Genomic DNA, 23,474 nt, shown 5'->3' on the forward strand with positions numbered 1-23,474 from the left:
AAAGGGCTTAATCCCCGTATGTGCAGCCTACTATGAAAAATGCGGAATTACCTTTTACAAAACTACCTCTAGTCATAAGCATTTATTTTCATAATTGTCATTTTCATTTATATAATATTGCCTTTTTTCTTGGAGAACCTAAATGCTATAATTAAAAGATTGGGAATGTGTATGCACCATGTTATTCTATACATTTTCTTATTCACTTTACAAGAATGTTATAAAGTATCTCTCTAAATGGGACATGTAACTATTGTCCTATTTTTCTTAGAGAATGTGTTTCTGTGTATCTGTATCTAATTCTTTTCTATGAAAATGATGCTTGAGGCTACCGCCGCTCTCCATCAAGAGATTTTTCTTTTAATTTAATATATTGCAGATTTATGCTAATTTGCATAATTCATTATATATACATGACATCACAGGGAGTGGCATAAGAAAATACAATACATTTGGAAGAAGAAATTCCCTAAATAATTAAAGAGAGACTATAGTCACCCAGACCACTTTAGCTCAATGAAGTGGTCTGGGTGCAATGTCCCTCAGGTTTTAACCCTGCAAATGCAAACATATCAGTTTCAGAGAAACTGCTATGTTTACATTGCAGGGTTATGCCAGCCTCTAGTGGCTGTCTTCCGGACAGCCACTAGAGGCGCACAGCCACGCAGAGCGTTCATAGGAAAGCATTGAAAAAGGCTTTCCTATTGACAGCTTGAATGCGCGCGTGGCAATTGCCACGCATGCATATTCGGCTCTGCTGACGTCGGCAGAGGAAGCTGACGTCGGCGGGGGAGAAGACGTCACCAGCGCCGAGGGAGCCCGTCGCTGGAAAAACGTACGGTGCGGGAGGGCGACCCTGAGGGAGGGGGCACCCTCAGCGCACCATAGTGTCAGGAAAACTGCTTAGTTTTCCTGACACTATATTGATCCTTTAATATAACTGACAGTTTGATTTTGCTGTAAAGCAAGTTTTGGGAGATAGAACTGAGAAGCCCGACCTCCTGAGTGCTTACTTCATAGACCCAGCAGCAGGCTGTCTGTATCATAGTATAAGAAAAGAGAGAAACTGTGTGTATCGATTTCACACAATGTGGGAATCGAACGCACAGAGGTCAGTATGGTGGTTCCAGATCCACCAGAAGGGGCTTGTACCCCAGATATTGTAGAGAAACGAAAAAGACAAAATTAGTTTCTCCAGGGAAGGAGGCTCAAATCTGTTTTTTTAAACCAAGTCAAGGACAATAATAATTGTAAAATATGTACTATAGGTAATTGGTAAAACAGCACGGAGTGATATTAGTGGGGGGGGGAAAAAACTCACCTAATTGTCACATATAGCTGTTCCAAAGAATGTGCCAAAATAATAAACGCTTTAATATGTAGAAAAGAGGCACTCTAAATGGAACAATTACAGTGAAACAGAAGGAGGGACAATGATAATTTCTATATATAAGGATTAAATATAGACCATAGGGCAGTTACACATAGAGCCGAGGTAGTAAACACCAGTAGAAAATTGTCTGGTGAAAGAAAAAAACTGCTAGATGGTAATAGTATGCATATCAGAGTCTATAAGGGAGGTTAAAGGCTCATATAATAAAAAGGACGCTGTAGAGATTAAATTAGGAAAGGCAGGCTCCAGACAAAATACTGCAGTGCTCCAATCCCTGCCAGCTCCTAAATAAAACACCTTGAGTGATGTATAGTGCAGTCCTAATGAGGCTCCAAAAACCCCCACTTAACAAAAATGAAAAAAGTAAGCTGTCTGCTCTTGAATCGGACACCTAAAGAAATCCTATAGCCTGGTTGTATATGAATCTTGTATCATACAGTAGGCTCCCTAATAAACTGAGAAACTCCTCTCAAAACGTCCCCCAAAAACTAAATCAACTCCGGCTTAGAAAAAAGAAATATATAAGTACTAAACACCTAGTGCTACCATCAGTGGGAAAGAACACAGAAAAACAAGAAACCCGACGCGCGTTTTTTTTGTTTTTTTTTACTAATATCACTCCGTGCTGTTTTACCAATTACCTATAGTACATATTTTACAATTATTATTGTCCTTGACTTTGTTTAAAAAACAGATTTGAGCCTCCTTCCCTGGAGACTCTAATTTTGTCTTTTTCGTTTCTCTGTCTGTATCATAGCTCTTTTTTTCACCCCTTTTCTCAATGTATGGCACATAGCAGTAAGTGGCACACTGTACTGCCAGCGCCATTTGTGTCTGTTCGCCATAAATGGGAGACTGCTGCCATCATACCAGCCTGGCATCTTTCCTAGGCCACTGATTCACAGGAACCATGGAACCATGGAGCTGGTAAAAATGTTACAGAGACTGCCAGCTTCCTTCACATCTTATAATGCCAGCCTGGGGACAGATCACATCCTGCCACCCAGCCATATCAGTCCAACACTGCATTTACATCACAAACACTCCCCACAAACGAATGCAAACCAACCCCCAAAAAACTTGATTGTTTAGATATGATAAAAATGTTATACATGTGGGTGTCCGAGTCTATGCATATGTCTGTGTATGTTTTTATCAGTGCGTTTGTATTGTAGTGTGTGTGTAGTACGTCTGATTCTGTGTTTAGTATGTGTTTGTAGCACTGTATGTGTAGTAGTGTGTATAGCAGTGTATATACTGCGTGTGTGTGTGTGTGTAGTAGTCTTTGATAGTGTGTATACTGTGTATGCCGCAATGGCTGCCACTGTGTGTGTTTATACTGTGTGGGAGTATGTATATAACAATATGTGAACCTGCCATGTATAATAACTATTTTATTTTATTTATAAAATATTTTACCAGGATGGATACATGGAGATTTCTCTTGTTTTTAAGTATGTCCTGGGTCCGCAAAACATTGCATTGTTACAATACGATACAATGTTACAAAAAATACAATATGCAATCAATATATATACATGCATACACACATATATAAATTTAACATATTGCAGGTGATAAATATATTCAACCATTGTAGGTGTATTCTGTGCTGAGATATATTTCCATTGAATGAAGATTTTACTGAGCCCCTGAGGTTACTCCATAATTGCGGTGCTCTATAGGAAAAGGAGGATCGAGACACTTTATTTTTGTATTGTGGTATGCTAAATATAAATATATGCTAATAAGGGGGGGACGTCCTAATGTCCTCCCCCCCCCCCAGCCCCCACCCCTGAGCGGTGGGTGGGGGCCGTACAGTAAAATAAGGGGGGGGACCTAAGGTCCTCCCCCCTGGCCGGCGGGTGGGGGCCCTAAATACTAATAAGTGGGGGGGACCTAGTGTCCTCCCCCCGGCCCCCACCCCACAGCGGCGGGTGGGGGCCCTAAATACTAATAAGGGGGGGACCTAATGTCCTCCCCCTGGCCCCCACCCCTGAGCGGTGTGTGGGGGCCCTAAATACTAATAAGGGGGGACCTAAGGTCCTCCCCCCTGGCCCCCACCCCTGAGCGGCGGGTGGGGGTCTTAAAAAAAATGTGTCCCCCCCAGGTGACTAGGGGTCTCCAAACCCCTAGTCACCCCCTCCCCCCAATAAAAAAATTTCCCCCTACCGACCCCCCTCACCTTAAAAATTAACTAAATTAACTAAACCTTTAACTAAGTACCTGCAAAAAATAAAACTTACCATTCGATGTTTTCTTTCTTCTAAAATCTTCTTTTTTCAGCCCCCAAAAAGGCCAAATAAAAAACCATAATAACCAACGCAATTAGAAAAAAAAAAATAATCCATCTTCACCCATGGAGGCCTCCGCGTGCTCTGCAGGGCGGGGGAAGGCTTATAAAGCCTTGCCCCGCCCTGCAATTAGGCTCAGAGCACTCTGATTGGTGGGTTTAAGCCATCCAATCAGAGTGCTCTGACAGGTAAATAAGGAGAGACTGACAGGTAAGTCTCTACATTTACCTGTCACAGCACTCTGATTGGTTGGTTTGAAATCCACCAATCAGAGTGCTCTGTGTCATTTTACACAGTGTGGGAAACTTCTTTGGAATTTTCCCACGCTGTGTAAAATGACACAGAGCACTCTGATTGGTGGATTTCAAACCAACCAATCAGAGTGCTGTGACAGGTAAATGTAGAGACTTACCTGTCAGTCTCTTCATTTACCTGTCAGAGCACTCTGATTGGATGGCTTAAACCCACCAATCAGAGTGCTCTGAGCCTAATTGCAGGGCGGGGCAAGGCTTTATAAGCCTTCCCCCGCCCTGCAGAGCTCAGTCTGCGCGGAGCCCTCGCCGGGTGAAGAAGGATCATTTTTTTTATAATTGCGTCAGTTATTATGGTTTTTTATTTGGCCTTTTTGGGGGCTGAAAAAAGAAGATTTTAGAAGAAAGAAAACATCGAATGGTAAGTTTTATTTTTTTTTACAGGTACTTAGTTAAAGGTCCCCCCCCTCATTAGTTTCTAGGGTGAGGGAGGGGTAGGTAGGGGGATAATTTTTATTGGGGGGGAGGGGGTGACTAGGGGTTTGGAGACCCCTAGTCACCTGGGGGGGATTTTTTTTAGGGCCCCCACCTGTCGCTCAGGGGTGGGGGCCAGGGGGGAGGACACTAGGTCCCCCCCTCTTATTTCAATTTAGGGCCCCCACCCGCTGCTAAGGGGTGGGGGCCAGGGGGGAGGACATTAGGTCCCCCCCCCTTATTAGTAATTAGGGCCCCCACCCGCCGGCCAGGGGGGAGGACCTTAGGTCGCCCCCTTTATTTTACTGTAGGGCCCCCACCCACCGCTCAGGGGGGAGGACATTAGGTCCCCCCCTTATTAGTATTTAGGGCCCCCACCCACCGCTCAGGGGTGGGGGCCAGGAGGGAGGACATTACGTCCCCCCCTTATTTTACTGTAGGGCCCCCACCCACCGCTCAGGGGGGAGGACATTAGGTCCCCCCCTTATTATAATTTAGGGCCCCCACCCACCGCTCAGGGGTGGGGGCCAGGGGGGAGGACATTAGGTCCCCCCTTATTATAATTTAGGGCCCCCAACCACCGCTCAGGGGGGAGGACATTAGGTCCCCCCCTTATTATAATTTAGGGCCCCCACCCACCGCTCAGGGGTGGGGGCCAGGGGGGAGGACATTAGGTCCCCCCCTATTCTGATTTAGGGCCCCCACCCACCGATCTTGGGTGGGGGTCCGTGGGGAGGATAATAGGTTCCCCCCCATTATTTTACATTAGGGCCCCCACCCACCGCTCAGGGGTGGGGGCCAGGGGCTCGGGAGGGGGGAACTTATTTCTTATTTTTTGGTATTTTTTTACAGTGAGCAGCCACTGTTTAATAGACATGCCCCTACTCGCGCTATAGCGAGTAGGGGCATAATTTACTAATACTAAGTAATCTTTACTTAGTATTAGTAAATTTGGCTGAAAGACCAATTTAGGTCTTTCAAACTTTTGGTAGATAACTCCCTAATACCGTGGGAATTAGGGAGTTATCTACTTATTCATTCCTGTCATTACACGACTGGCTAAGTAACTTACATTTTATATGAATGTATGTTACTTGATTGTTGTAAGTGTTGCAAATGCTTACAGCTGAATCTTGGCTATGTTTGTATACTTTTTATTTAAAATTTACAATGTAACATTCTTCTTCTTTCACTGGGTAAGTATATTAGTACTTAGGCAATACTGTGCTTCGGAACTTCGGCACTTTGACACTTCGGAACTTCGACACTTTGACACTTCGGAAATTCGGTAATTTCGGAACTTCGGGACCTCGGCAATTCGGACATTCGGAAGTACCCGAATGTCCGAATTGTCCGAAATTCGTCCGAATACATATTCGGACCAAAACGAATTGCACATGTCTATTAATTGTCTTCTCATAGCTTCGGCAAGGAAGAAACATTAAAGGATGAGGAAATTAAAACATTGATTTCTCCTGTTATTTTTTTCCTTTTCGTTGTAAAGGTGATAGTGAGGTTAGAAATGTGGAGAATAGTAGTGGATTGATATCCATTCAAGTCATAGAGAGGTTTGGTTTTGTCTGATCTCTAGGAGAATAGCATGGATTTATACTGCAGATCTAGTGTTAACTTCCTCCATCTGCCCTTCATTATTCTAGATCACTTATGGAGAAAGCGGAATATTTTTTTTTTATATATATAAGGTAGGTGAGGTAGATGAAACTGTAACTTAATTGCAAGCAGCTGGTAATGGAGAAGTTAGAGAATGGGCACAGATTAGATGATGATAAAGGTTAGTATGTATGAAGCCATGTGCTGATGTCCAAACACAGTTGCAATTAATTTTTTTTTAGAAGAGTTTAAATTTAGGCAAGAGGTAGCGATTTCCTAAGAGTTTGATTTAGTTTAGTAATTCTCTTTTTAATTAACTTTAATTCTGTGTTTTGTAAATAAATAGAGTGAACATATCTAGTGTTAGTATGTCCAAATCTTAACAATATCACATCTTTTTCTGTAGATTCCAAGTGGGATTTTAAATGCAGCCATACCAGCCAAGGTATATTTAATATCTAAGTGTATGGTTTGCTTCCTAAATGTCTCGTGTGTTTTTTTTTTTTCTCCAAGGTCCTTAAAAGGAAACTACAGCAAAGTGTGCGTCTGCAGGGCTTTTAAAGGAGGCTGGCCCCTGCATTATGTTGTGGCATTTGGAATGTGGGCGGATTGAGTGATTTAGGGTTGTTTAGAATACTGCCCAGGTTTCCTTGCATTACTAAATGTGGTTCCTATTTGTGTTGCATAAACTGCACCATATTTACAGCTCTGCTTCTTTAAACTCCTAAGGGAAGGGAGTGGGTTTTTGGGAGAGATTTTCTTTCCCTGATAGCATCATTACTTTTAACATCAGGTCAGGAGTCCTGGTAAATCTCTATAATCACACATCTTGGTTGTTGTTTTAGACTGGGTAAAGACAACTGCTTGCTTGATGTTTGTTTTTAGCCAATCCATACGGCAGTGTGTTTCAATAGTGTTTGATAACAAATTAATAGACGGTTCATTGCATGTAGTTAAAGATGATGACGGTTTCTGAAAGGTTGCTGCAAACATATACCCATTAGACGCACAATTGGATATTTCAGTTTGTCTGTTTTTTGTGACCTGCATGAGTGACTTCTATGTAATAGGGATAGGGAACTTTTGTTAATGCAGATGTTATGAACTACATATGCCCCGATGCTTTACCAGCATTATGACTGTAAGAGCATTTTGGAAGATGTAGTCCGTAACATATCAAGTGCTGAGCACTGCCTTCTCCTGGCCTAGATCTATCTTTATGATCCACAGAAGTGGTTCTTAGAACCACCATTGCTATCAAAGCTCTGGTCCCTAAAATTATTTAATCTCTCCATTTTTTGAGCTGAAGGAGTCAGGTCCATATGATTCACATGACCGTAGCACTTCAGGACACAGGACAAACAGGCTGGGAGAAAAAACGTGACTTTTGTAAAAAAACATTATTTGTGAGTTTCCCTGTTTGAGAGCTCACATTTTTAAAGAGTTCTTAAAACGGTGTGCAATAATAAATCTGTGAATGTTTTTACATTATTGGAGCCTCCTTGGCATTTTTCTCATTCATGTGAATTGCTGCTATATCCAGTGTTTTTGTGAAATATGCTCCGAGGGGGTGACCCCCTCCTATAACTGTGCTATTTGACTCAGCCATGCAGAAGTGTCTCTTGTATATGTGAGTGCCATCCATAGGGGTTTGAGAAGGGGGTGTTGAACATATCTGTTTAAGAATTTTTCTGCACTATTTGTGATTTTTGTGTCCTTTTAAGAATATATAAAATATTGATGTGAAGTGGAAGGATTGGTATAAATATCTGCTTGAAAACAAATAAAAAATTTAAAGTGGTAACAAATCTCTAATTTTGGTTTCAACATTTTACATAAGGAAGGAACATCCCTGGCAAGAGTTTGGGGTGTACAAGAACAGTAACAGATCATTGATCGAAGGAAGAGGCAGGGCTGGGGCATATTTGCTAACAAAGAAGGATATGCAAGCAGCTGCACAGTTATGTGGAGCCTTATAGGTAAGGATGAGCGCTTTGAACAGAATCCTAAATGAAACCAGAGTGAGGTTTGAGATTTGTGGAACGTAAGGCAGATGAGTCTAGCAGAGGCGTTCATCTTAGATTGTAGACGGGCCATCTGTGCACTAATCAGGCAAATAGTAGAGAGATAAAATAATCAAGACTGGAAACAACAAGAGCGTGGAAGAGCATTTTAGTGGCATTCTGAGGGAGAAAGGGGTGAATGTGAGAAATGTTTTTAAGGTGAAAGAGACAGGTTTGGGTCATTGATTTGATGTAAGGGGTGAAGGAAGGGTCAGAGGCAAAGAGAACACCAAGACAACATGCTTGTGATGTAGAGGTTATGATTGCTCCATTAACCTGAAGGGAAATGGACAGATGTAGCTTTCGAACGAGGAAAGACAAAGAGTTTTAATCTTGGAGAGGTTGTGTTTTCGGAATCATGAAGCCATCCAGTCAGAGACACAGGATAGGCAGTCAGTGACACAATCCAGCACACTGGGAGAAATATCATGCGAGGAGTGGTAGATCTAGGTATCAACAGCATACAAGTTACTGAAAGTCATAGGATTCTACAGTTGCAAGAAAAAGTATGTGAACCCATTTGGAATGATATGGATTTCTGCACAAATTGGTCATAAAATGTGATCTGATCATCATCTAAGTCACAACAATAGACAATCACAGTCTGCTTAAACTAATAACACACAAAGAATGGGCGGAGCCTGGCTGTGGAGCTGATCAGACGTGCGCAGCACGAGCTCCAGCCTGAACTCACACATTAAGCGACATAAAACTGAATTATACAGTATAATCTTACTCAGGCCTTCCTTCTCCCCCCTCCTCCCCCCCCCCCGCCGGTGAGGGATATCCCAGCACCAGCAGCACCCCCCCCCCCCGCGCTGATTCACACACGAGGCACCTGAGGCCTAACCAAAATGGCCGCCCAGCAAAGACCCAGGGAAAAGACAGCGGTCGCCCGTGCCCCATGCCACCCTCTGGAGGCCCTAGACCGGCTGTGCCTGAACTTCTGCACAACGCTGTTGTACAGGGGGGTGACCTACCGGCGGGCAGCACAACTAGTGGCCTCATGGATTAGGCCAACCACCCGTCGACGCCACTACGAGATCCCATCTCTGGCCTTCCAGGCGGCCACTTGGCCGCGCAGACATCGATTGCCGGCAGGGCGGACAAACGAATTGGGTGCACACACCCGCCTTCACCCACAGAGGAGTGAGATAGCCGGGCTGGCCCTCAGACCCGGGGAAGCTTGTGGCATCATCGGTAACGAAGACCGGGAGACAGTGAGGCTTGATACCAGCGGGAGACACAGGCGGGAAGCCACTCCACAGCACCCGAATGGGAGGTTGCTGATCCAGGAGACCCACACAACGTGCCAACGGCCTAGCTCCTTAACCCCTTAAGGACACATGACATGTGTGACATGTCATGATTCCCTTTTATTCCAGAAGTTTGGTCCTTAAGGGGTTAAACATATTACCTCACGGTATCAGAATCACCTCACTGCAGCGGAGCTCTGACCTCGCGGTTTCAACGCCATCCTGCGTCTCATGGAGCGGCAGGCTACACCACATCGCTGAGCGGATCCCTACCACCAGGCAGCGGGACTTGAGATCTGGAGTTGGTTGAGTGCCTAATATAAACTGGCTACCTGTGTCCAACAACTAGTTTACGTTTCACTGGGACACCTGTTTCTTTTAACTATACTGCTGTCATGTCTAATTGGTGTTTGCCGAGGACTCTTTACTGCAGCTGAGCATGGTTTTAATTAATTTCTTTCATTTTTCATTTTATTAATGTGTCTTATCTACTCACTATCTTTTCCCTTTATTGTTATAAGCTAAATTGTGCACTGGTTGCTTATATGCGGAATCACATTTAGAATCATATCACCTTAAATACCTGAGTCAGTTAGGCTTGTTACCTTACTATTCTATCATATGTCAGTAAGTCAATCTGTATATACACCTGCATTTGTAATCTTCCCTGACACATCAAAGCTTAGTAAAGCATAGTTTAACATACAAACAACCTATGAGCGATGACATGCAATAGAAACGTTAACCCTAAACTACTGTTACCAAATGAAGATGTAACTCATTATGACTAATGTGAATTACCTACGTGTACCTAGCCTGCCTTATTAATATAACAAATGTGTACGTTCCATCTAAATGCTATATAACAGCTAACAAATCTGTATGTTCAAAATGTTGGAGAATGTTACATAGTTACATAGTTAGATAGCTGAAAAGAGACTTGCGTCCATCAAGTTCAGCCTTCCTCACCCCTGTTTTTTGCTGTTGATCCAAAAGAGAAAAAAAACAAAAAAACCCAGTTTGAAGCACAATTTTGCAACAAGCATTGCTGACAAGCGCTTGTTATTCTTATTCATACACAACAAAAATAAAGAATTAAAAAAAAAAAAAAAACCACACAAAGAATGAAATGTTGCCATGTTTTTATTGAACACACCATGTAAACATTCACAGTGCAGGTGGAAAACGTATGTGAACCCTTGGATTTAATAACTGGTTGAACCTCCTTTGGCAGCAATAACTTCAACCAAAGTTTCCTGTAGTTGCAGATCAGACGTGCACAACGGTCAGGAGTAATTCTTGACCATTCCTCTTTACAGAGCTGTTTCAGTTCAGCAATATTCTTGGGATGTCTGGTGTGAATCGCTTTCTTGAGGTCATGCCACAGCATCTCAATCGGGTTGAGGTCAGGACTCTGACTGGGCCACTTCAGAAGGCATATTTTCTTCTGTTTAAGCCATTCTGTTGTTGATTTACTTCTATGCTTTGGGTCATTGTCCTATTGCAACACCCATCTTCTGTTGAGCTTCAGCTGGTAGCCAGATGGCCTTAAGTTCTTAAGTTTAAGTTTTGTCTTGATAAACTTGGGAATTCATTTTTCCTTCGATGATAGCAATCCGTCCAGGCCCTGACGCAGCAAAGCAGCCCCAAACCATGATGCCCCCACCACCATACTTCACAGTTGGGATGAGGTTTTGATGTTGGTGTGCTGTGCCTCTTTTTTGCCACACATTTCACATTTCTTCCAAACAACTCAACTTTGGTTTCATCTGTCCACAGAATATTTTGCCAGTACTGCTGTGGAACATCCAGGTGCTCTTGTGCAAACTGTAAACGTGCAGCAATGTTTTGTTTGGACAGCAGTGGCTTCCTCTGTGGTATCCTCCCATGAAATCCATTCTTGTTTAGTGTTTTACGTATTGTAGATTCGCTAACAGGGATGTTAGCATTTGCCAGTGACTTTTGTAAGTCTTTAGCTGACACTCTAGGATTCTTCTTCACCTCATTGAGCAGTCTGCGCTGTGCTCTTGCAGTCATCTTTACAGGACGGCCACTCCTAGGGAGAGTAGCAGCAGTGCTGAACTTTCTCCATTTATAGACAATTTGTCTTACCATGGACTGATGAACAGCAAGGCTTTTGGAGATACTTTTATAACCCTTTCCAGCTTTATGCAAGTCAACAATTCTTAATCGTAGGTCTTCTGAGAGCTCTTTTGTGCGAGGCATCATTCACATCAGGCAATGCTTCTTGTGAAAAGCAAACCCAGAACTGGTGCGTTTTTTATAGGGCAGGGCAGCTGTAACCAACACCTCCAATCTCATCTCATTGATTGGACTCCAGTTGGCTGACATCTCACTCCAATTAGCTCTTGGAGATGCCATTAGTCTAGGGGTTCACATACTTTTTCCACCTGCACTGTGAATGTTTACATGGTGTGTTCAATAAAAACATGGCAACATTTCATTCTTTGTGTGTTATTGGTTTAAGCAGACTGTGATTGTCTATTGTTGTGACTTAGATGATGATCAGATCACATTTTATGACCAATTTGTGCAGAAATCCATATCATTCCAAAGGGTTCACATACTTTTTCTTGCAACTGTATTAGATCACTGAGAAATGCAGTCTTATTGAGAAAAGAGGTCTCAGTACAGAGCCTTGATGAACTCCAATCGAGGAGGTACAGAAGTGGAGGAGGAACCAGAAAAGGAGATACTAAATGATTGGTCACAGACGTAAAAAGTCAACCAGGAAAGAGTTGTGTTACTAAGCAGTAGGGGCTAGAAAATAGGTTTGGTGGCAAGAAGTGGTGAGTATAGAAGCGAGGGAGAAGGATGTAGAGGAGGTGTAAGCAACTTTCGGCTACGTTGGGGATGACTTGGGCAACATCTACAAGGAGAGGTAGATCTGGATATCAACAGCATACAAGTGATATTGAAAGCAGTGGCGTACATACCGCCCTGCGACCCAGGTATGTACCCACAGGGCCAGCCTCTTCTGCTGGGGGGCCCAGGAGCCGGCCACCTCCGGGCCCCCAGAGGCTGGCCCTGCTGTCACCCGGCTGGCTGGCGCGCGCGCGAGGGAGCACTGTCCCCTGAGTGCTCCCTCTTCAGCTCCCTCGCGCACCGCACTGAAACCGGTGACGTCATCTTCCGTCTCCGGCATCATCAGTACGCGGCGCGCGAGGGAGCTGAAGAGGGAGCACTCAGGGGACAGTGCTCCCTCGCGCGCCCGCCAGCCAGCCGGGTGACAGCAGGGCAAGCAACACCACTGGACCCCAGGGAATCCCCCCAGCTCTCCCACAGGTAAGGAGGCTGGGGGGATTAAATTTAAAAAACAAACAAAAAACGTGTGAGTGTGTTAGTGTTAGTGAGTGTGTGTGTTAGTGTGTGTGTTAGTGTTAGTGAGTGTGTTAGTGTTAGTGAGTGTGTGTGTGTTAGTGTTAGTGAGTGTGTGTGTTAGTGTTAGTGAGTGTGTGTGTTAGTGTTAGTGAGTGTGTGTGTTAGTGTTAGTGAGTGTGTGTGTTAGTGAGTGTGTGTGTTAGTGTTAGTGAGTGTGTGTGTGTTAGTGTTAGTGTGGGTGTTAGTGAGTGTGTTAGTGTTAGAGTGTGTGTGTTAGTGAGTGTGTTTGTTAGTGTTAGAGTGTGTGTGTTAGTGATTGTGTTAGTGAGTGTGTGTGTTAGTGAGTGTGTTAGTGAGTGTGTGTATTAGTGTTAGTGAGTGTGTGTGTTAATTAGTGTTAGAGTGTGTGTGTTAATTAGTGTTAGAGTGTGTGTGTTAGTGAGTGTGTTAGTGTTAGTGAGTGTGTTAGTGTTAGTGAGTGTGTTAGTGTTAGTGAGTGTGTGTTAGTGTGTGTGTCTGTTACTGAGTATGTTTGTGTGCGTCTGTCACTGAGTGTGTGTCTGTCAGTAAATGTGTGCGTCTGTTCATGAGAGTGTGTGTGTGTGTGTGTGTGTGTGTCTTAAGCACTTACCTTTCTCCAGCGCCGGACTCCCTTAACACTGGGGATCTCTCCGTCCCCATCCGCCTCTCAGCTCCGAATGCACATGCGTGGCAAGAGCCACGCGCACATTCAAACCGCCCATAGGAAAGCATTACTCAATGCTTTCCTATGGACGTTCAGCGTCTTCTCACTGTGATTTTCACAGTGAGAATCGCAGAAAATCCTCTAGCGGCTGTCAATGAGACAGCCACTAGAGGCTGGATTAACCCTCAGTGAAACATGTTTTCAGCTGCAGGGTTAAAACTAGAGAGACCTGGCACCCAGACCACTTCATTGAGCTGATGTGATCTGGGTGTCTGTAGTGGTCCTTTAAGTGTATGTGTTTATGCATGCACTGGCATACATACCGCGGTCGCACGGGTCGCAGCCCTGCGACCAGGTGCCCGCCGCCATGTGTTGCGGCCCCAGCCTGCGCAGAGTAAGCTGTAAGGGGTGGGGGCCCGGATCAGTTTTCGCACCGGGGCCCCATGGGTTGTGTGTACGCCACTGATTGAAAGTCAAAAGATTATATTAGCTCACTAAGAAAGGCAGCCTAATTGAGAAAAGAGGTTCCAGTACAGAGCCTTGAGGAACTCCAATCAAAGAGGTACACAAGGGAATGAGTAACTAGAAAGGAGACACTGAATGATTGGTCACAGAAGTAGGAAGAGAACCAGCAAAGAGTTATGTCACTAAGCACCTTTAGAGGTATTGGATGGATTTCATACCCCAGTTTAGTTTGACAGCCAAGGTGCGCAGTGAGTGGACATTTAGGGTACTAGGGCAAGTAGTGGTATAAAGGCAAGTTGCCATAGAAATGTGGAAGTCAAGATCGGTGAGAGTATAGATTGGATATCGATAGAAGGTCGAGGGATTTTAAGTTTCTGCAGAGTCGCACATGAGGGTGGTTTGGCAGGTGGCAGGATAAAACAGCAGCTTAGTAATGGTGTTCACAGAGGGGGAGGGGTGTGTTAATGAAGTTAGTGAAAAAGATTGGGAAAGATAAAGTTTAGACTAGGGTATCGCCAGCCTGATTGGTAAAGGTCTCATGTAGGCAGTCATAGAAATGTAGACATCTCAGAGGTAGTAAGCACGTCTATAGCAATGTTAAAGTCTCAAAAGATAACAAAGGGAATGTGAAAGGAAAGGATGTGCGGAATCCATGCTGAGAAGTGTTCTGGACAGGCCCAGGAGGGCAGTAGATAAATGCAATGTGTAACACGAATGGGTGGAAAAGGCAGGTGGCATGAACCTCAAAGGAAGAGGAGAGTGAAGGTACAGAGGAAATAAGTTAAAAAAGACCACGTCTCCCATGATGTAAACCATAATGCTGGCTTAAATTGGAAATCCATGTCGAATTTGCTTTAAATTCTCACTTTTGTAAATAACCCTGTCGGTTTATAGTTATTTTTTTGTGCTATCCTATCTCGTTAACAAACCAAGAAATAGTTTGGGGTAGGCCTTAGCAGCCTAATTAAAAGCATTACAGACATTTTGAATTTTTCTAGTTTGGCTATTTTGACCTTCAATTTAAAATTCGCTTTGAATTCTTTAATGAATATCTAGTTTTATTTGGTAAACCAGGATGGCATGGCTTTGCTGAAAGCGACATTCTCAGTTACACTGCTATCAAGAGCTTTCAGTGGAAGAAAGACAGGAAGGGCGTTCGGTAGACCCCCCAGGTAAGAAGTGAAACCATTAGAAAATTTGACTTTTTGACATTGGAGAGCCAACATAACCATTACAGTGCAGTTGAAACCCCTTTTAGTATACGTGAGAATGTCCTAACATCCGCACTAACAGCTCTCTCTCTCTGCTTTAGCCATACAGTGGGGAGCTGGAGACCCTTACTCAGTGAAAACCGCTCAAAAATGATTTAACAGTAAATGGTGGGACAGCACCAGGGGACTTCAGGCACGATTACCAATTCAGAGAGATGACAGGTTGTAGTGCCTAGAGTGTTCTTTTAACCTCTTTGTCCCAGTAGACAGATCATTGTGTGATCCATCCTAGTTCAGAGGCCTCCCCATCTCTATGTGGATGTGGCAAGCCCCAACATCTGCTAGCTAGCCTCTGGTTTAATATTAAACCGTTTAAATTGGGTTTGCCCAATCTGTGCTCTTCTTGACATTCATAAATGAACGCTTCCAGTTGTAATGTCTGTTTTGTCCAACCTGACTCACATTGTTTGTCTGAGAGCACTGAGGGCAGGTTAGCTCAGCACTCTAAGCCAATAAATGTTTTCAAGGTTACCCACTGATTTGACACACACTGACAGAGAAACACTCACAAGCACACATATACTCACTGAGTATACACAAACATTTTCTCTCACACACAAATTATTTGTCTTAATTTAATTTACATTACCCAGCCTCCCTACCTTTGGGAGAGCTGGAGTGGATCCTTTCCCTGGGTTCCAGTGGAGCTGCTATGATACTGTAATCTTCAAGCTCCGCTTCCTTGCACAACGTTTAGTGATGCCGGGGCTGGGTGACATATCCCGGCATCACACCAGCAAGAGTGTAGGAGCAGAGCAAGAAGAGCAGGAAGATTACCGGTCCTGTTTTTTTTTCCCTCTTTTTATCCCTTGAAATGCCGGTTGGACAAGGTTTTGAGTTAAAAGGATATTCAGTGAGGGCGTTATTTGTCATTGAGATGGAGTGGACGCCATATTCCATAGCTTTGGCAGAAATTGGTAAACTCTCTAAATATCACAAGCCCAACCATCCGAGACTAAGCCTGTACTCACCTCCGGGACTTCATGCCATTATCACACAGACGAAAGGCAATAAATGCAGATCTGGGGCGGTTCTTTGTCAGATAGGGATAGCATGAATTGGACACTGCATCCATATCTAAAACAGCTGAAGGAGTCTCAGTTATGGTGTGGCGATCCTAAGTCAGCACGTCCACCGAGATGAGAGAAGACATTGTAGTCCACTCGCACTGTATTACACCCCCACAGCCCTCGCCGTGGGAGCCTTGGATGAGCAGCCTTAGCCACTAAACAAGACATCCAGAACTTACTGCTGGATATACAGAACCTGCTGGTGGCAGATGTTGCAGTATTTAAAGTTTATGTGCAAGCAGTCACAGACAGGGATATCGGCCCTGAAGGAGGATATTATTAACCTGCAACACAGTATGTCTTGTATGAGGGACTTTCAGAATGTTAAGGCTAACCACAATATGTTATCATTGCAATAATGACTATGGACAACAGATCTAGGCAAAATCAACTCAAAAACAGAGGCATTTCAGACACCATCAGTGTGAAGGTGCTTTGTTGCAGCAATACTACCTTCAAGTTGGCTAAGATGGTGGCTATCGATAGGATATACCATTTACCTAAGTCACCAAGGGCACCACCTTCTGCTGTGCGGAACGCTATTATCCACTGTTCATTTTCACATGACAATAGACATATCATGTCAGCACTGCAAGGCAAAACAACTTACTCCTTCGAGGAATCCACCCTTACTTTTATCAATACCTCCTAACAAGTTCCTCTCTACAGTGGCAACGATCTCTCAACTTTGTAACACACCAACTGCGGATAGCTGTGGTGGAGTTTCGGTAGATGGCAAGGTCACTGGTGGAGACTCATAATGGGACTGTTCACAAAATATTTTTGAATACAGAGGCGCCTGCCTTTCTTAGTTCTTTAGAAGTTTCAACACCTGCTATAGAATCAGCAAGTCAACCTGAAACCGGCATCTGGGACCTGACAAACTTAGTACCCTTTGTGCATAGAGAAGGGGTGGAGATACAATCAGTGACCTGACTAGTGTTGGTGATGCTATGGAAGTGGGCAGGCATCTTTTGCTTGTATGTTTAGTATTTAATATTTGAATTTTTTTTTTTTTTAAACTAAATAATGTTCTCCCGACCAATGATATATCTCACTGTCTAAGATGGGTTTAAAGTTATTGCACCAAAGTGCTTGGTGTGTTCTGGCTCAGATCGCCATATTTGGTGAATCGTCTCATTCCACCTTTCCCTGATGCCCCCTTGATTAGGGATATCAAATGCAGAGAGCCTATTAGTTACTATACTGATTAACTTTTTATCTCCTGTTTAATTAATAACACAAGCTGTTAATCTATTGGAGTGATATCCTGGCCTTAAAGGGGGACTATAGTGCCAAGAAAACAAAGTTGTTTTCCTGGCACTGTAGATCCTTATAGTGCCCCTTTCCCTTGAGGCTCCCCTCTCCCCTGTGGTGCAGAAGGGTTAAAAACCCTGTCACTTACCGGATTCCAGCATTGGTGCTGGCTCAGGCTCCGCCTCACCTCCTCCCCATTGACATCATCTAGGGTGGGGGAGGGCAGGGGGAGCCAGGCAGGGAATTCCCCTACATGAGCAGTATTGGGGACTAAATGCACATGTGCAACAGCTCTGAGCTTCTAATGGAGATAAGCTGTTAGAACCAAGATTGACAGCTCTCACGGTAGGTAAACCACCACTAAAGTCTTATTTAACCCTGAAATATAAGTATTGACAGATTTACTTGTGTTTTGGGGCCGCTTAATTTTAAACATTTTTATAAATTATCTTAAAATATGCATTGAAAGCCAAGTTTCAGTGTTTGCAGATGACACTAAACTTTGTAAAGTAATAAAATGTGAGTAGAATATTGCTTTGCTGCAGAGGGATTTAGATAGATTGGGGGACTGGGCACTAAAATAGCAGATGAAATTTAATGTAGAGAAATGCAAAGTTATGCACAAGCAGCTTACACCCTAAATGGTAGTGAGTTAGGGACACAAACACACAGGAAGGATTTGGGAATAGTTATAGACAAATTAGGCAGCAATATGCAATGTCAATCTACAGTCAGTAAGGTTTTGTCATGTATAAATAGGGGCATAAATTCTTGGGATGAAAATATAATTTTGCCTCTTTATAAAATCGCTGGTAAGACCACACCTTGAATATGCTGTGCAATTTTGGGCACCTGTTCTAAAGAAGGATATCATGGCACTAGAAAGTGCAGAGACGAGCTACAAAATTGATAAAAGGAATGGAGCATTTTAGTTACGAAGAAAGGTTAATAAAAATAAAACGAAATCTTTCAGTTTGGAAAAACTGCGCCCCAGAGGGGATATGATAACATTATACAAATATATTTGGGGCCAGTACAAACCATTATTTGGAAATCTATTTATATACAGGGCTATACATAGGACACAAGGTCACACATTTAGGCTGGAAGAAAGGAGATTTCATCTAAGGCAAAGAAAAGGTTGTTTTAGAGTAAGAGCAATAAGTATATGGAATTCGCTGCCTGAAAAGGTGGTTTTATCAGAGTCCATACAGATGTTTAAACTGCAATTGGATAAATACTTGCAAAAACATTACATACAGGGATATCATTTCCAATTAGTGGGGTAATAGCTGCTTAATCCAAGGAATTTTTTCCTAGTTTGTTGCAAATTTGGAAGCGCTTCAGGACTGTTTTTTTGCCTTCTTTTGGATCAACAGCAAAAACATATGCGAGGAAGGCTGAACTTGATGGACGCAAGTCTCTTTTCAGCTTTTTAACTATGTTGGAAGGTGGGTTAGGTGGGCATCACAAAATGATAGGGAGCGATTGAGAATAGAGGGAAAGATTTAGGTAATGGGAACATAGAGAAGGATGGTATGGATTGAGGTATGGGTATAGCTGGGAGAATAGGAAAGTAGTGATGGGAGGACATAAAAGGAAAGATAAATTAGAGTGATGTAGGGACTGGGAGTGATGAGAGGACCAGAACGAAGGGAGATCATCAAGACACGAGTGATGGGAGCATAAGCAAGAAAAGTAATGAAGGGATGTCGAAGTGTGATGGGAGTGAGGAGGACTGGAGTGATGGTAAAACTAGGAGTAATGAATTTGAGTGATTAGTCACCGAAACAACTTTGGCTTAATGTAGTAGTTTTGGTGTATACATCAAGTCTCTGCAGTCTCACTGCTCAATTCTGCACAGGCAGAGAGATGAATCTGTTCTACATGGGGTTTGTATTAATTTGCTAGGTCTGCATGTGGCAGACAATGCTCTATATGTTAGTATCATTAGACCTTTCATAAAATAATTCATCAATACAAAAAAGATGCAACATGCAAATATGAGAGGATTTTGCCCTCACCCCCTGCATAGCCTGCTCTACAGAATCTCTCGACTATAAAGAAACACAAAATTAAGGAACATTAATACAAAAAGGTTTTGAAAAAAAGGTAGTTTACTTTATTTGGTGTTGGAGAGAAAAGAAATAGAATAATTTAACCAGCGCACTGAAGCATTACAGGAGGAGAAGGATGGAGACTATATATTTCTTCAGTTTCACTTAATTCTGAGGGTCTATGAGGCTTCGATCTTCACTTCCTTCATATGCCAGGTTCTAGCAGGCTCAATGGTTCTGAAACACAGTAAACTGATGGACGACAGCAGTAGAGAGGGCGCTTCCTAGAAAGCCTCGCCCCTCAATGAGAAACAATATTATAGATAACAAAAAGGACGTGAATGCACATTGCTGCTCTCCTCCAGCAGGTACAGCGTAATGACTATTCAGCCGCTCATTACCATCCGGACAAGTTCTGTAGAAGAGATAAAAACAGGTATTAGATTATATGAATAAAATGGCTGGGGGGACCCAAGATGCACACACAGCTGTTTGAAACAGGAAAAAAAAAAAAGTTTAACTTCCAAATGTTATAAGATGGAAAGTTAAATAATCAATACACTACGACCCTCTCTTGCAAAAACAAGCCATATAAAAAATAAAATAAAATACATTTGGACTACTTTAAAGGGGTCACATAGTGGTGCAGACTCAAAGCAATTTAGTGACAGATGATGTCAGGACTTAAGATATTTGTTTAATATTTGTTGTGGAAAGGTTGAAAATGCAGAGTAAATAAATAAAAAAATAATAAAAACACCAAATCAAAAACACTGTTCTGTGAAACAGCAGGTCAAAAAGTGCAGTCTTGGGAAGTGGAAAGGGGGCTCTTACACCAAGAGGGTTTGCAAGACAGTTCCAAAAATACAAAACATTTTTTGAAAAAAAAATTATGATATTCAAAACTGTGACCATTTGGCTGGCTCTGCATTGGAAATATGGGCCACTTGTCTTTCCAAAACATTAAATATTAAAGTTCCCCCCCCTCCACCATCTTTAATATCTAGAGACCCCTCTTCCCACAGATAGTGGGGATCAGACAAAGATAAATAAATAATTTAAAAAAAGACCAAAAAAAAATTATTACAAAAACCAAACCCAACATTTAGTATCAACTACAGCAAATTAAGCAAGTATTGGAAGTATTTAGCTTAAGCATCAAAGACGCCTACAGTCTACATCACAGCATTGGCAATCAGCAGATTGCTAGGAGGAGAGAAGCAATAGGTTTCTGGATTGGAGAAGGAAAAATTTAAATATTAATAGAAAGAAAAATAAAAACACCACCTCAAACATCTATTCAACACAAACACACACACTTTAGCTCATGAAATCACAATTTTTTTTTTTTTTTTTTAAATCAAAACACACACCATGCCCTACTCTTAAATTTAGAATGCACGGAGATAACCACACCACACAAAATGAATAAGTCAATTGTCCTATGTATCCGCCTTCTCACTAGTGCACTGCCTGGGAAGAGTCTAATAATTTAATGGCATTTTTTTAGCAGCACTTAAATTACAACGTGTAGCACGTAACAACGCATGTTGTGTTACATATATTGCATTTTGCATACTGTCAGGCCCTACTATTTTGAAATCACTATTTCAAAGCATACTAGCTGCAATCAGATGCACTCTGTGATCGTTGAATTTAAAAAAAAAAGCAGTCAAATTAAACTCTGCATTTCATACTTCCTCACTTATATTGGACGCATGAATGGTCATTTACCATTACCCAGGTTAAAACCTACAGGAATTGTAAGCCCTGAAACACCCTTAGGTCAAAAAAAGGAAATCCCCACCACTATAGCTTAAGTGGTTATGGTGCATCCCACTAAGCATCAATGTTTGGATGGATAATGCTGAAGTTCAAGTTATGCATTCTCTCAGTGGGAAACGCTATTTATTTATTTTTTTGACAACTTGACACCTTCTGGATGTTGCTCCTCCATTTTCACTCAAAATTTTACCTACAATAACTACAACAATAAACCTCTAGTTTTCATGATGCTTAAAGTGGTCACTTAAGTTTAACTCTGGGTCATCAGTAGCTTGTTGGGAATCTCAGAAATCATTATTTTAGATCATTCAAGGCCAAGTTATTAAGGCAGCAAGGGCCAATAAGGATACAAAATATATATTCATTGGCAAACCACTGAAGCCTTACTCTTCACTCAGAGTCCACTGCAAATCCACACACATATACAGAACACGTGCTCACTGTCAATATGGAGACAGTAGCAGGTTCAGCCAAACAACACCCTACATTTGGTTAGAGTATAAGAACGATTATAGAGTAGCTCGGGCACAGCATAGACCATGCAGAAACATGCTAAAGAATCTAGGAGATAGGAATAAAGATGGATAAAAACAAAAAAAGTCACAAACTGAAACCGGGTAGGAGTACCAGCATACCCAGGGGCTGCGGTCACGCAGACATGATGTGCCTGACAAAGTCTGTGGGAAGGAAGATCCATGAGACAAAACTTCAGATACCCTACATCAACAAATGCATGCCCCCACCCAATCCCTGCAGAGCAGGTGTGGGGAACCTTCTACCCTCCAGATGTTTTGGACTAAATCTCCAATAATGCTCTTACAGCCACAATGCTGGCAAAGCATCAAGGGAGATGTAGTCCACAACATCTGGAGGGCCGAATGTTGCCCACCCCTGCTGTAGAGTAAACAGTTTCTATAACAAAAGAATGAGAAGAGGCAAAATTTTAAATTATCTGCTCATCTGAGTTATGTCCAAAGGGATTTACTGATAAAAAGTCAGACCTAGATGGACGAAGATTAAGTTGGAAGAAACAGGTTTTATTTATGAAATACTTAACATGGTTGCAGACTCAGATGCTTCTTGCGGATATAGGTTTTGAAACATCTTTTTTCAAGCACACCATAAAAGGCAGGCTTTGAGAAAATGTAGCATTTGAACTGGAGGATTTATTTTAACCCATATTTGTGAGAAAAATGTGTGTAAATATATATTCATAAACCATTCTGCTACAAGAGTAAATTGGTGGGAAATCTTTCAGCAGATGGCAATGAATGTAATCTCAGAATACTTAAACTAGTTTGTATACATTTCTAAAGATACCTACCTTCGTAATTAATGCAACCGTTAGCATCTTCATGACCAAACAAAAGTGCATCCACTTCATCTTCTCCCAGCTTTTCCCCTAAAATATAGAACATTTTTAGATTTCAATGGTCACAACTAGAAGTGCAAGACAGTTGGTTTATTTTAAGGACATTTTTCACTATCAAAGTTCACAGTTAAAATGTTTTAGAGCACACACTGGGATCCTTTTTTATAATCTGTATATTGCACAGAATGTAAATTCTACAAGCAAACATCTAGACTTGGGTACTGGTTAGAATGTACAGGAATGTAAAGCCGTACTTTTCCCATTGCGATGGAAATGGTGACTCATACTATTGAAATAATTACCGAGTGTAACAAGAACATGACGAAGCTCTGCTGCCATTACAGTGCCATTGGCTTCCTTGTCAAAGACTCTCAAACCTTCCACAAAATCTTCGTGTGTGCCTGGGTCCTTGTTCTTGGCAATGGTCTGAAACATGGGGAGGAACTGGTCAAAGCTGATATGTTTAGTGGCCAGGTCTGTGTGGGGAGAGAGAGAGAGAGAGAGAGAGAGAGAGAGAGAGAGAGAGAGAGAGAGAGAGAGAGAGAGAGAGAGAGAAAATAAAAGGGTTAGCTTTCTCCAGCACAACAGCTAAACAAGGCTCAGATGGCTTGACCAGGAAGGGAGGAAACACAAAAATCGCTCCACAAAACTATGTCAGAGCAAATGTGAACTAGGTATTATTGTTTAATGCTGACCTGACAATTACATCTTTACATCAGTGGATCATTAAAAAACAAAAAAACAAGCACTGGAGTATAGGACAATACAGTGATGCCCAATTACTGCAGGCTCCATTTGTAAATTCAGAGGCAATGAGAGAGCCAGTGC

General features: G+C 42.4%; 1 protein-coding gene across 4 annotated transcripts in view; it reads right to left on the reverse strand.

The window, feature by feature from the left end:
* Positions 1 to 19,531: 19,531 nt before the first annotated feature.
* The window catches only part of LOC134568110 (myosin light polypeptide 6-like), a 56,879-nt gene continuing 52,936 nt past the window's right edge, over positions 19,532 to 23,474 (reverse strand). For 2 of the 4 annotated variants that reach the window (XM_063426428.1, XM_063426446.1), the window contains exons 4-7: positions 22,949 to 23,122; positions 22,599 to 22,676; positions 21,910 to 21,951; positions 19,532 to 19,904 (exon numbers count right to left, since the gene is read on the reverse strand). In XM_063426428.1, coding sequence (XP_063282498.1) covers positions 21,923 to 21,951; positions 22,599 to 22,676; positions 22,949 to 23,122 — 281 coding nt within the window. In that variant the 3' untranslated portion in view covers positions 19,532 to 19,904; positions 21,910 to 21,922. The remainder of the gene's footprint in view (positions 19,905 to 21,909; positions 21,952 to 22,598; positions 22,677 to 22,948; positions 23,123 to 23,474) is intronic. The other 2 variants (XM_063426418.1, XM_063426437.1) reach the window with 1 other exon arrangement.

This window comes from Pelobates fuscus, chromosome 1 (assembly GCF_036172605.1).
Source record: "Pelobates fuscus isolate aPelFus1 chromosome 1, aPelFus1.pri, whole genome shotgun sequence".
In the NCBI taxonomy this organism is placed as follows: domain Eukaryota; kingdom Metazoa; phylum Chordata; class Amphibia; order Anura; family Pelobatidae; genus Pelobates; species Pelobates fuscus.